A 13,738-nucleotide genomic window follows, 5' to 3' on the forward strand; every position below is an offset into this window, starting at 1 on the left:
AGAATATTTAACTGTGATTGGTTGATTTGCTTACGGTTTTACGATCACGACTAAAATTTTTTCACGTGTAATTTAAACGGGCAACTACCAAACATTTTGAATGCGATACCAAACATAAGCAATCAACGATTAAATGGTTGGTAAAAAAAATCCATAATAGTCAAAATGGGAGAGTTAAAAAAAATTAAAAATTTGTTTATTTTTTTGTGAAAAAATGGAAAACTACCAAATGTTTTGAATTCGATACTAAACACTACCAAACAACCACCAAACGATTGGTAAAAAAAAAATTTATAATAGTCAAAGGGGGGGACTAACTTTGGTGAGACGATATTTATTTGGAGTTATGTCGATATCGAAGTGTAGCGATTATTTGTGCGATAGCTTAAAGTACATTTGTCGCACTATGGATATTACATCAAACTCTTTCGCAGGAACCAATAAGAAACTCCCACGATTCAAGCTTTGGTGGTATGCTCAGATGTTTGTGTAACGTCTGCTAGGATGGCAGGATTAAAGTTAAATTGGATATTATTCATAAATTTAACGATATGTATTGTATTATCGATAGCTGGGTAAGTAAGAATATTTTTATTTTCTCTCGAAAGCGCATGTTTTATGCGCAATAATTTTTTTTAAATCATAGATAGTATTAGTAACCTATCTCTTTGCTCGATACTTGTTACTTAAATTTATACTTGAATTATTGAACTTATACAGTTTTTTTTTTAAATGAGATATAAACATGAAACTCTACAGTAGAGTCCCTCTCATTTCTATAATCTTGATCTTTTGAAAATTAGCTTATTTTGTATAAAATATTACTCGCGTACATTGTTACTAATAAAATTCATTTTTCATTATATAAATGATATAAAAACAATAGATTTAACTATATTTTTTTTGGCTTGCAGAAGAGATTTTTATAAAATATTGGGTTTATCTCGTGGTGCAAGCATACATGAAGTAAAAAAGGCTTATAGACGATTAGCAAAAGAACTACATCCTGATAAGAATAAGGATGATCCAAATGCTTCTCAAAAATTTCAAGATCTAGGAGCAGCTTATGAAGTATTATCAGATACTGAAAAGAGAGAAATGTATGATAAATGTGGAGAGGAGTGCTTAAAAAAGGATGGAATGATGAACAATAATATGGATCCTTTTGCAAGTTTCTTTGGAGACTTTAGTTTCCAGTTTAATGGAGAAACACAACATCAACAGGAAGTTAGAGGTGCAAATGTTGTAATGGACTTGTATGTTAGTTTAGAAGAATTATACAATGGAAATTTTATTGAGGTAAAATTTTATAAGAACTCTAAAAATAATTAAAAAAAAAACTAAAAAAAGATTATAAAAATAACAACTCTTTTTTTGTAAATTTATATTTTAGATAACAAGAAATAAGGTAGTTGTGAAACCAGCAAAAGGCACAAGAAGATGCAATTGTAGGCAAGAATTAGTTACTCGCAATGTAGGAAATAACAGATTCCACATGATACAACAGCAAGTGTGTTCAGAATGTCCGAATGTAAAGATGGTGAATGAAGAACGTACATTAGAGGTAGAAGTTGAACCAGGAATGGTAGATGATCAAGAAATTAAATTTACTGCTGAAGGAGAGCCACATCTTGATGCAGATCCAGGAGATTTGATATTAAAGTGAGTAGATATTTTTCTATATTTATAATCTCGCGAAATAAATCGAAATATGTGATATAATCAAGAAGAAAATTTTATATTTTAAAATAAGTTGAGTAAACTTCTTTTTATAGCTTATCGAATTTTGCTGTTGATTACTACACTTTTTTCTATACATAATATTTCACTGTTTATGTTTATTATCAGAATTAACTGTATTAATGTATTTACTATTATATATACTGTATTTTATTTTTGTTTGATATTATTTTGTTTTGTCAGTTTCTATCAAACAAGGACGAATTTCAATCAATTGTATAAATAAGAATTTAAAGCCATGAAAATAGAATTTTCTATAAAATAAATTTATTCTCTCTTAATATATTTTAAAGCAGAGATTTATTCTATTCTCGATTATAACTCGATGTATAACATATTTTTTGACCTATCTTATATAAGTTTAATGAAGTTATATAATATATAACTATATTTATTATAGGATACGAACTCAACCTCATTCTATTTTTGAGAGAAAAGGCAATGATTTGTACACAAATGTTACAATATCTTTGCAAGATGCTCTATTAGGTTTCACAGTAGAAATAAAGCATCTAGATGGTCATATCGTAACTGTCCAAAGGGACAAAATTACCAAACATGGTACTCGTATTCAAAAAAAAGATGAAGGAATGCCTAATTATGATAATAACAATCTTCGTGGCAATTTGTATATTACTGTTGATGTTGCATATCCTGATAACGTTTTTACAGAAAAACAGAAAGAAGGTGCGCCGAACGCTATATTACATGCATCTTGAAATTTTGTATTATTAGATAAATTACAATTTTATTTTGTATTTCAGATATAAAAGAGTTGCTACAACAAAGTCCTGTGAATCGAGTATATAATGGTATATATGGCAAATTAATATATAACATATAATGCAATATATGTACAAATGAATATGTGAGTACTTTGATTGGAATGTGTGTCTTGATACGTATGTTTGTATAAAGGGGAGAGAGGGTGATGCTCTTCCTTTTTCATCAAAGAATGCCACTTCAGTTGGTAATCCAGTTGAACTGGATAAATACATGTATTCTACATAAATTTCATCTCATCAGTATATATGTATATATATATATATATATATATATATATATATATATATATATATTTTATCTGGATTAGTCCAAAGGACTGAAAAATCTGTTATTGTCAATTATTTAAATCAATATCAATGATATTTAAGCAATTTATTTAATATATAATTTAAGTTAGTTTGTATTTGGTTTTAAATCACATGAACAATGTATGAAAAATTTAAATGCATGTGATCAAATTTTACATTTAATATCACGAAATGTTACGAAAAAAGGCCATTATAGTAATATAAACATAGCTAATGTATACATCCAGCAAGGAGGACTTCCTTACGTCACGATCACAAAGAAATTCTAGACATAAACAGCAGTAAATGCGCGCGAAAATAATGATTATAGTATCTCATGATAAATGTAATAAACATACGATACATTTGTAGCTAATTTTTTATTTCACATATATTTATGTAATAAATCATAAGGTTATATGTAAGTTATAGCAAAAATTATATTCGATTATTAAAAAAAAAAAGATATCGATATTATTTTTCCCGTAATCAAAATCAAAAAGAAATTTAGCAGCTAAAAATAAATATGTAAAATATAAAATATGTTTTAATATTGCATAAAATAAATTAGAAAGAAATTATTCTATATAAAATTGGCATTACTAACACGTTAAAAATCATTGCATAATAATTACTTTTATTGTCGCGATTTCGTGGAAGAGAATGGTTTCGATGAATTACTCGTAAAGAGAATAGTAAAATATCTTTTATTTTTATATAGAAACGGCGAATTCTTTTGGTCGCTGAGAATTGTAGATCGCCGTAATAGGTCGTTACATATTGGTTTACAGACGTTGAAAGTTTAAGAAACTGATGTAATATATGAGAGAGAGTCAACATAACAAGTAAAAATCATTTTGATACAAATTAATAGTGATTGAGAAATGTATTTTCTCATCGAGCGTAGAATTGCCTGATTTTGCGACATCACGAGCAAGCAAACAAATAAGAAAAAGAGAGATGCGGAGCGAGGTGATCGCCCGCGAACGCCTCATTAGACAATTCTGCATCAACACTTGTAGATATCTTAATTTATTATTGCGCGTATATGATTAAATTAAATTAATTAGTTATGTGAAAGAATATATGTGTAAATAAATATAAAACTGAGTTGGAATGTGTGCCACGATAGACACTTTTACGGTGTTCTCGAGAATACAGGCTTTGAGTGATATCTATCAATATTGTCTATTCATCCATAGAAATCAGATAGAAGCGCAGGAATATGTTTTACGAAATTAAATAGTTTTTTTTTTATTTATCGCAAAACTCTCCAGCTCTAATGGTCTCTTCAAACCGCATCTGATCGAGTCTCCCGACTCTGATTTAAATTGTCAGATACAAAAAAGATGATCGCGTTGCTTTAACGATTGCGCCTAAAGACAGTAACAATATAGGCGCATGTTAAACTCGTCAACACAAGCACTCTGAGTACCGTAAGCGTTAAGTCTGCTGACCGAACCGACCAATTTGCGGCTATTATCGTCCGCCTTGTAACGCACCGTACCCTCGAAGATCGCATCACCCGGCGTAGTCTGTATGGTCACCGTGTAATCCATCAGCTTCGCGCCGTCCGTCTTGTCCAGCCATACCTTTGCGTCCTTGATCAGCTTCAAGTTCAACGTCGCGCACAGCGGATAGTTGCTCAGCATATCGTTCAATTCCCTGACGAGGAACGACACGCTATCCTGAAGGCCAGTGTCGTTCCAGGCGACGGCGTTGCTGGTGTGACACATGCACCAGTGATTCTCTATGTGCGCCATTTCGCAGGTACGAATGTCCGGCACCGGCAGGAACCAGCTGATGCCGCGTGGAATAGGCGACGCAGCTTGATCTTTGATACGTCTCTTGAGTAATGATTCATGCAGAATATGCGGATTTAATAGATCTACCAGGGTTTCGTGAAGGTCGAAGGGGGTCGTCAAGCTATGACTGTTTCTGCGCAAGTTTCCCCAAGCAAGCGGAAATTTTTCTCGCCACCACTTCGGCAGCACCATGAAGACAAAGGGCAAACTATCCTCAATCTTACCTTGATACGTTTGCCGAAATTCGCCCCACCTCAACCCATGATCGCTCATCATGATCAAGAGAGTGCGATTCAACAGATCCTTTTGCGACACGTACTCGACGAAATCGTGATACGAGTCATCGCCCAACTGCGGATATGTGAAAAAGTCATGAGTGAGACTGGCCTGCCAGATGAAGGCAAAGTAAAGCTCCGAGGAGAACTGGTTCACCACTTTACGACTGTAATCCAGCAAGCAGTCGACCGTCTTTCTAGAACCGATACAGAGTTTGGCGTTCATCCTCTGGGTATGGCCGATGTCCCTCTCGGCGCTAAAGGTATACGGTCTAAGATAATAATCCGTCGGTTCCTGCCGAAATCCCGGTTTTAGATAATTAAATGTGGTCATGTGCCATGCGTCCTCGCCGAACACCGTGCGGTAACCAGCGGCGCTGAAATTCTTCCACAATAGCGGACAATCGTCGAAGGTTTTCGTAGACGTCTGCCAACATATTTTATGCAATTCGTCCTGATTCAGACCGCTCAGTACCGGAACGAGATTCGGATACGTGTTATCGGCGACCTTGGTGTAACCCAGCATCTCCACGGCGCCGAGGGAATGAAGCAGCTTCACTGTCTTCGGCATCATTCTGTGAAAGTTCATCCTGGAAACTGAATCGAGCCCGATGACGAGAACGCTGAGACGATCATCGAGGAGTTTAGCCTTACTCAGCGCCTGTTTGCATCTTTCCTCTACCAAAGGCTTACGCGGTATAAAAACATAGTAATCCTTATATATTTCTTTGTTGTCGCGAGAACATTCAACCTTCACAAATTCGGCGTTTACGGTGCTGGAATTTTGGAATGGATAACACTCCTTATCATATCTGCAAATATGAAGATATATTTACATGTTTTTGTTTCGGAAATTTGAAACAATTGAATTAGCATTATTTAGAATTTAGAGATAAGTTTAACTAAAATTAATCTTCTTTCTATGTCTATGCTGGAGTTAAATTTTATAATTTAAAAAAAGAACACAAAAGAATAATCTAATTATTCTAAAGATTTTTCACAAGCGGTTTAATACATGAAAGATAGTCAAAGATTGCAATTCATTCATTTATAAAATCAACGAAGAATCATATATTACCACGAATGAGAATAAAATATTTTATTTATATATTTTTCTAAAAAAATATGAAAAATATTAAAAAATATTATATTATATTATAATTTCTGATTCTACTTTCTTATCTGTAAATGTATGATGTCATATCTGCAATTACACATATTTATCATAAGGTAGTGATATCTTATCTAATAATATATTTTATAGATTATTAATTTTACATATGATCTCAATTCAAAGCATATGATATCAATTCCATTTATAGCAATCCATTCATACAAAAAAAAAAACAAGAAGATATATGAATTGATTTTTGAGATAATACTTACGTAGCGTAATAGTCATTATTTTCCGTTCGCCAGAATGGTCGCCAGCAACAACTGATGTTGTGGAATTCGTTCAACGCCAGAGGATTAACAAATAACGCAGTATCATTCGATTCGATTAGCGGCAAAGATTTTCCACACTCGAGCGATACTTTAGTTATAAAAGGTCGTGTTGCAGGATCGAAAGGATCCATAGCGGGTAATCGGCATCCTTTGTTGCGAACTAGATAGCCACCACTGCCTATTGGCGTATAAACGCTCGGTGATAACGATATATATTCCTCTGTAAAAAAAATTGCTAACTAGTAATTAAAATGAACGCATAAATATATTCAAGATTCAAATATAAACGAGACTTTTGTTGTCGCAACTTGACAAAGAAAGATTTATACAATACGATATTAATTTTTTTTGACTATCAATTTTTTATTAATTATTATTGTACAAATATTATACAAAAATTATTAACATTTTCAACATTTTTGTTAAAGAAAAAGATTTACAAATTTCTTAATTTATTTTACTTTAATTTTCAAGTTTAATTCTTTTTTAAATATATGTCGAAAGTATTAAAAAAAATAAATTATGCAGGTTTTATAAAAAAGAAAGTTATAATAAAAATGGTATTATTTATATATGAAATCGTGCATAATCTTCGCGTCGATTTTTATTTGAGAACTATTTTTGTACAAAATGATAAACATGAATTGATAGTGTAATCTAGTACTCACGCGTTACTACATCTGGAATATTTGGTTTGGCCATTGCTCCAAATCGGATGATCCGAAATGGACCGGTGTCGTAGCTGTTGATAATGAGAAGCGACATTAACAGAAAAACTAATAGCGCGATTAGCCATCTTCGTAGCCGTAGCCCTCCTTTCTGTACTCTGGTCTTGATTAATGCTGTGGTTAATCCACATTCATCGTCGATAGTTTTTTTGCCACTGCGAAACAGTGTCTGCCAAAGAAAGAGAAATATTTCTTGATATAATAAAATTCAAACCTATTGAAGATTCAAAACTATTGAAAATGTTTATGATAATATATTAGCTAAGGTGATAGCTTGATAAGCGTTAAAATAAAGCTATATGAGAAAACCTTTTAAAAAGTCTTCTTACAAAAAGGCTGGATGATTTATTGCGATATTTCTCCGAATATAAAATTTACATTGAGAATACCGAGAAGAGCTTGATTAGAGTTATTGAAAGGCTATATACAGTGTCCCATGACTCAAAGTCCATACATTAAAGACACGTTAAAGTCATTTAGTGTTGAAATCGTTTAATAAACATATGTCCGTGCTTCTTAACAGAACTACAATCATTGAAAATTGATGTAAATATTTGAAAAAGCAGAAAAAAAGAAATTTAATTTATCTTGTTTATTTACAAATGTATTACAAATTTTGTTCAAAATTATTTTCTGCAAAGTCAATAAAGTTTTTTCTTGTGTAAAACTGATCTAACAGCTCGCTCCACCATGCCTGGAGAATTTCTTATTTGCGTTGCCGCATCTATAATTCTGTTCACAAGTTCATCCCTATTGCGGATTGTTCTTAAACTATAAACAATATCAGATTGACAGAAAATATTAACATCAACTTTGAATGATTGTAATTCTGTTAAGAAGCATTTACAAACATATGTTTATTAAGTAATTTTAATTTTAAATGATTTTAATAACACACCCTTAATATATGGATCTCATGCGATGCAACACTCTGTGTTTCACTCTGTGTACACATGTGTTTTAATAAAACTTGAATAAAATAACAAAATAAGATAACAAAATTTAAATCAGAGATTACAATTGCAAATTTCTGCAAAGAATTAAAATTTTGCAATTATTATATAAAATATAAATTAAAATTGAAATTGTTGAAATTTTGTTGTAAATTTGTTCACAATTTCAATGGAGAATAATTGCATTTCTGAACAGAGAAAATAACAAATTGTTATGACAAAAACGGAGAAAATAGCAAATTATTATGACAAGAAATATATTGCCGAATTTCTCGTCTTTTGTAAATAAAAAATAAAATCATCTGAAGCTTAACATCAATCGATGACATAGTATGTGATTTGTGCTTGATAAAGAAAAGGAGAAATTTATTTAATTTACTTAGCATATTCTATAAATAGTATATTAATTTTTATTTTACAAAACATAATGCTCCTGCTAAGGGTTCACAAGGAAAAGAACTCATGCAATCACGCGGCTTGAAAATTTTAGAAGAATTATTTACGTGTTTTAGAGCATAAAAAAAATTACCTCCTCGAGAGATTGATGTTCACGCATAACAGAGCGGTTGCATACATCAAATACTTTCGTAGATGCAAGGTAGAAGTGTACTATCAGTACATACATTATGTCTGGTACATTTGTTTTTAAGATAAGATAGGACCGATATCATGCTGATATCGACATCACATTTGTGAATGAATTTGCCTAGCTGATTAGATTAATTATAAAGTGTAATATTCGCCTTCTATCATAGGTGATTCACTCAAGTTCGGTATATCTATATTGTCAGTTTTTTTAAGGTAGTATTTTATTCAGACAGTTTCTTTCTGTTTCGACACTCCGTTATATTAGATTTATCTTCTGACAACATGGGTGACCCACACTTGTTCCTCGTATTATGGCTGTTACATTTTTAATATAATATATCCCATATACTTTATAATTGCAATGAAGATGATCCAAAAAAGACCGAAACGTTTTTTGATGGTATCTATCACTTAGTTAAAATGTCAATGTAATTTGATCGTAATAAAACATATACGCACAAATTACCGCGTTGCGGCTCTTGCCTTTTGTCTTTTTTGTATGATATATTCATAAGAGCTTTTATTAGTTTATTTTGATTAGATTAAATTAAATCGAATTGCTTAAAATATGTATATTACCTCATTTACATATAATATACAAAAAGAGAGAATACGTTATTAATTATATATATTCTCTTATGTTTTCTTTGCTCATTATGGTATCGAAATTTTCTCACAAAGAGCAGCGGCTTATGAGATAAAATTATATTGAGCAGAATCTCTTGGTCCTTCGATTTTGCATCATTTTTCGCAAAGAGATCAAGTCTTTTTTTTATCGATCCTTACATATAGCGTTCTCGTATCACTGCGACGCAATTATTCATCACGAAGCTCGCTATCATAATTCGCGTTAAGAAGCGCATCAAAGAAATGGATCGAATGTAGAGCAATATTTATGGAAATTAGCCCGTGCGATGCGTAATATCGTAACGAAAAAAATGCGCAAACGTATTTATTCAGGTGTCTAAGCGAATTCTTTTGCTAAGTGATTGTCTATGTAAATATGAAAAATTGGCAAAAAAATTCTCCTTCTTTTTCTTTCCCGTTTTCTTTTAAACTCCCGGTCACATTAAACTCACGTTTCTTCTACGAGGTCGTGATATGTTCATATGGTCCATGAATTTCCTGCTGATTACGAGATCATGAAATAATGCAATGCTTTCCAGCCTCTCTCGCTGACGTTGGCCTGTTTAGTTGTAGCATGGACCTGGAAGACTTGTGGAACGTTAACTGCGAACTACCGCTATCATTCTGTTGGCATATATAATAATCATATGTCGTATGCAAATGTTTAAGGGGCGTTTCGCTTTAATCACGATGATTCGGTCATATTTCTCAATTCGGCACGTATGCTACAAACGATAAGTCTCGGCATTAAGTTGCTCTTCTTCGAGATTATTGTTTATTATTTAAATCGATCATCGTGTGTCACGCTATCTGATCGAACTTGTCTATCTAGCGCTTTGTTATCTAGCGCTTATCTAGCGCTTCGTATCTACTTCTTCATCGTCAGACCTATCTTTTCTAGAGATATATCGATTTTTCCGTCGATATGTGTTTATTAATTAATGCCGTTCGCAGGCAGATATCGGATTTATCGCTCTAATTTTTTCTAATGACAATTAATTGGTTGCAGCGCGTGGATTATTCGCACGATAATCTACGGATGGAGCCTTGGCATCAGCTCTCTTCTATCTCCATTTCCTAGCGTATCTACGTGTAGTGTTTCACTCATTTTCTTTCTACATCTGCTCGGTTGCGTATTATGTATGATGGCGTACGCATCTTCAGGGGACGTGTATTCACCGATTGTATTCCTGAAACAATTATCGGCCTGGTTATATTTTGGACACATGTTTCTTCGGCGACAAATGATTGAACTAGTTTTTCGATATGAATAAAACTTTATAGAGAATCCAATAATTGTATATTAGTACAAGTATATATTTTACCTACAAATTCTTAAATTAATTAAACTATTTGAGCTATTTAAAATCTTTTTTTTATTTAACAAAAATTGCAAATAATAATCGAACTTATTCTATATTTAATTTTAGGTGACTAATTTACCATAGAGAATTTTAATTTATTTAATCTAATATTAATTTACTTTTATTTACTTATAGTAATATTTATTTATTGAAAGATGAAAAAGTGTAAAAAAATAGTGGTATATCCGAATCATTATTTTTACATGCTAAGAAGAGTTGATTCCGTATTGAAATAACAAAATTTATAAATAAACTTTTATTATCGTTATTTCTATAAATTTTGCATATTTTTATTTTATTTTTCTATTTAAAATGCTATCTAGGGTTTCAATTTTTTTTATAAGTAATATTATTTGATTGTTCATATTAAGTAATAGACTTTAAAAATTGATAATAATTATAAACTCAGATTTTATAATATAAATGAATCTAAAGAAAAATATTTTTGTAAGAATCTATTTAATATTCTCATTTCTTTTTATTTCATTTTAAAAGGTCAACTTGTATGCAATTTTTTTGTACGAGAATCCCAGGTCGATTTATTTACTTAATTCATGCAATGTGAATAACATATTGTCGGAGGGATTTTGAAGTAAAATATACATACATTCGGCCCAGCCTTCCGTCTTGGCGCATGTGAACTTGGAGGAAACTGTCAAACAGCTGTTTTTACGTATCCACTTTGTGGATAGAACTCACGATATGTCTGAGAGCGTGATGTATTATTTATAAATCGGAGTGATTTACCATTCTTTCAGAGGCCGCACCGAGATAACAAGCTCTAAAATCCCCTCTCATAGTGCAATTTCAAGTTCCAGCGGCAAAATATCATCTGTACACTTCACCTGCGTTAAATATCTATCTTTTCTATCTTCTCTCATTTCTCTTCAGCTAATACTCTTCGATCGCGTTCATTCTATATAGAATCCCATCTCTCACCGGAAGAGAAAATAATCTGGTGGATGTACACTCTGCTTATTGATGGAAGAGAGTGCACTGATCGGCTATCGTTCCGTTGACCTCACCCCCATCGTCATCTTCGGCGCCGATGCTTTCGATCTGTCATCAGCATGCGGACAAAGCGTTCGCGCACACGTTCGACGGCCGATCCCTCGGAGATGAGCCAACACGGCAGGCGTTGCCGCGTCCCGGTGAATAAGGATTCCACCGAAAGTGCGTGCGGGCGTCGCGATCGCCCGAGACTGCGGGCGAGACGCGATGAGACGAGAAGGAGGTCCAGGAGGTTCCTCCGGTCGATAGCCAAGCGCGCGCGCTTCTCCGGCGACGAGCGAGTCTGGAGACCAGCGCGCACATTGGGCCAGAATCGCACGAGCCAAAATGGAACAAAATTATTTTATTTGTGATACGAGGAATATACAATATACAGGGTATTCAGGTCAGATCAAGGAAACTTCAGGATTTTATAAAAAATTGAATTTGGAACAAAAAGATTCCTATAAACTGTTCTTAGAAAAGTCCGGAAACGCTTCATTAAAAAATTATAGCTAATAAACTCTCTATAAATAATTAGTTATAATCAAAATTTATTAATATTTAACATTTTTATGTTTACCTTTGCAATGTTTGTACTATGAATGTAGTGTTTACACAAAGACCATCAAAAGGTGAGTATTTCAAGTTTCTGTTTTTTTTTTTTTTTTTGTTTTGAACTTATGTTCTTTTGAACGCCTTATCGGGATTAAATGAAATTGGTGTAATTCAATTTGTTATTTAATTAAATTTACTTTATTACTTTTTTCATATGAATGAAAAGTTTTGAAGTTATTTTTAAAAATTATCAAAAAAATGTAAATGTTTTTCAAAGTTTATTAACTTTTTAACGAAACATTTTCGGACTTATATTTATAGAAACTTTTTTATTCCAAATTTAATTTCCCATAAGATCTTAAAGTTTTATTGGTTTGACCTGAAATATCCTGTACACATATTACAGCGGTGTTTAAGAAATCATATTGCTTTCGTTAATTTAAAATGCATTAATATTGACATATGTTGTTTCTACATTTTCCCTGCACGTGCCTCCTGATTTCACATAAAGCACACGCAAAATCAATATCAAGGCATTATCTTATTTTGTTTTTTTCATCCTCGAACCGTAATTACAAGATTGGTAAGAAAGAACTATCTTTAGTAACTATCTTTTTAGAATAAAAAATATTTTTTTATATCATACATACAACGCAAATATATATATTTACTTCCATCATGTATAGTTTTGCACATCTCATAAGCGATTTGATAATATTGATGTTAATTGTAAGCAGCATAAAAATTCTAACGCAACAGTTTCATGTCAAAAGATAAAGTTGAGATTGTAATGACGTAACGCGAAACAATCTTACAATACATTTATACCATAAATAAAAAAATTAATACGGTTTTATAAATTTAATTTGCATAAATAGATGAATTTTAAATCAAATAATAAATTACCTCTCTTACACATTTTTTATTCCAAACTGTAATGTCAAATATATTTGAATTATATCTATGAAAGAGAGAGAGAGAGAGAGAATGACAAAGGAGGAGGGGGGAGGGGGGAAGAAAGAGAAGATGCTTATAATTGTTGTAAAAAGATTTGTATATTATCACTTACACAATACGGTATAACATGTAATATATTATTAAATAAAACGTTAATTATATGTATAAATGTACAATGACAGATTATGGCTCAATGTGAGTATTTTTATATTATATAAAATGATCAATCCGCAGAATCGAGTAATTAATGTAAGTTCCGTGACTTATCAATCATTTAATAAGTAATTAAATTATATTTTAAAATGCATAAAGGCACTTTAAATGCGAAATTAGTTTGCGCTTAATAATTAAAAATCAAATTTCTTTAAAAATCAAAGGAGCACGGTTAAAACTATAGGAAAATATAATTATAATATAGAATAATAGATTGCGCGGCGTTTTGGAAATCACAATATTATATATAGAAGTCTGTAGCACCCTATAAGATAAAAAAAAAAAAACTAATAACATTTGCAAATCAATATTGCAAGAGATATCGCGACTTTTTGTATGACATTTTGCGAAAATCTGACAGTATAATCTCCTTTCGATCATACAAACGTGAAAGAATTAATTAATGATTAAACTTCTTCGA

General features: G+C 31.9%; 2 protein-coding genes across 3 annotated transcripts; one reads left to right on the forward strand and one right to left on the reverse strand.

Annotated features, from left to right (window-relative positions):
- The first annotated feature begins 422 nt into the window (after positions 1–422).
- LOC126858373 (dnaJ homolog shv) lies at positions 423–2,605 on the forward strand. The gene is made up of 5 exons (XM_050608632.1): positions 423–575; positions 915–1,299; positions 1,394–1,662; positions 2,141–2,427; positions 2,505–2,605. Exons 1-5 carry the CDS (start codon positions 505–507, stop codon positions 2,582–2,584), a joined length of 1,092 nt encoding a protein of 363 aa, XP_050464589.1. The 5' UTR covers positions 423–504; the 3' UTR covers positions 2,585–2,605.
- A 146-nt stretch (positions 2,606–2,751) lies between these two features.
- LOC126858301 (uncharacterized) lies at positions 2,752–11,855 on the reverse strand. Of its 2 annotated transcripts, XM_050608523.1 has the most exons (6): positions 11,539–11,855; positions 11,207–11,444; positions 8,550–10,425; positions 7,008–7,236; positions 6,280–6,559; positions 2,752–5,705 (listed from the first exon to the last, which is right to left on the reverse strand). In XM_050608523.1, exons 3-6 carry the CDS (start codon positions 8,643–8,645, stop codon positions 4,190–4,192), a joined length of 2,121 nt encoding a protein of 706 aa, XP_050464480.1. In that variant the 5' UTR covers positions 8,646–10,425; positions 11,207–11,444; positions 11,539–11,855; the 3' UTR covers positions 2,752–4,189. The 2 variants fall into 2 exon arrangements, with proteins under 2 accessions (XP_050464480.1, XP_050464490.1); XM_050608533.1 differs by having other exon boundaries at positions 9,688–10,425; positions 11,207–11,855.
- Positions 11,856–13,738: the final 1,883 nt, after the last annotated feature.

Source organism: Cataglyphis hispanica, chromosome 2 (assembly GCF_021464435.1).
Source record: "Cataglyphis hispanica isolate Lineage 1 chromosome 2, ULB_Chis1_1.0, whole genome shotgun sequence".
NCBI lineage: Eukaryota > Metazoa > Arthropoda > Insecta > Hymenoptera > Formicidae > Cataglyphis > Cataglyphis hispanica.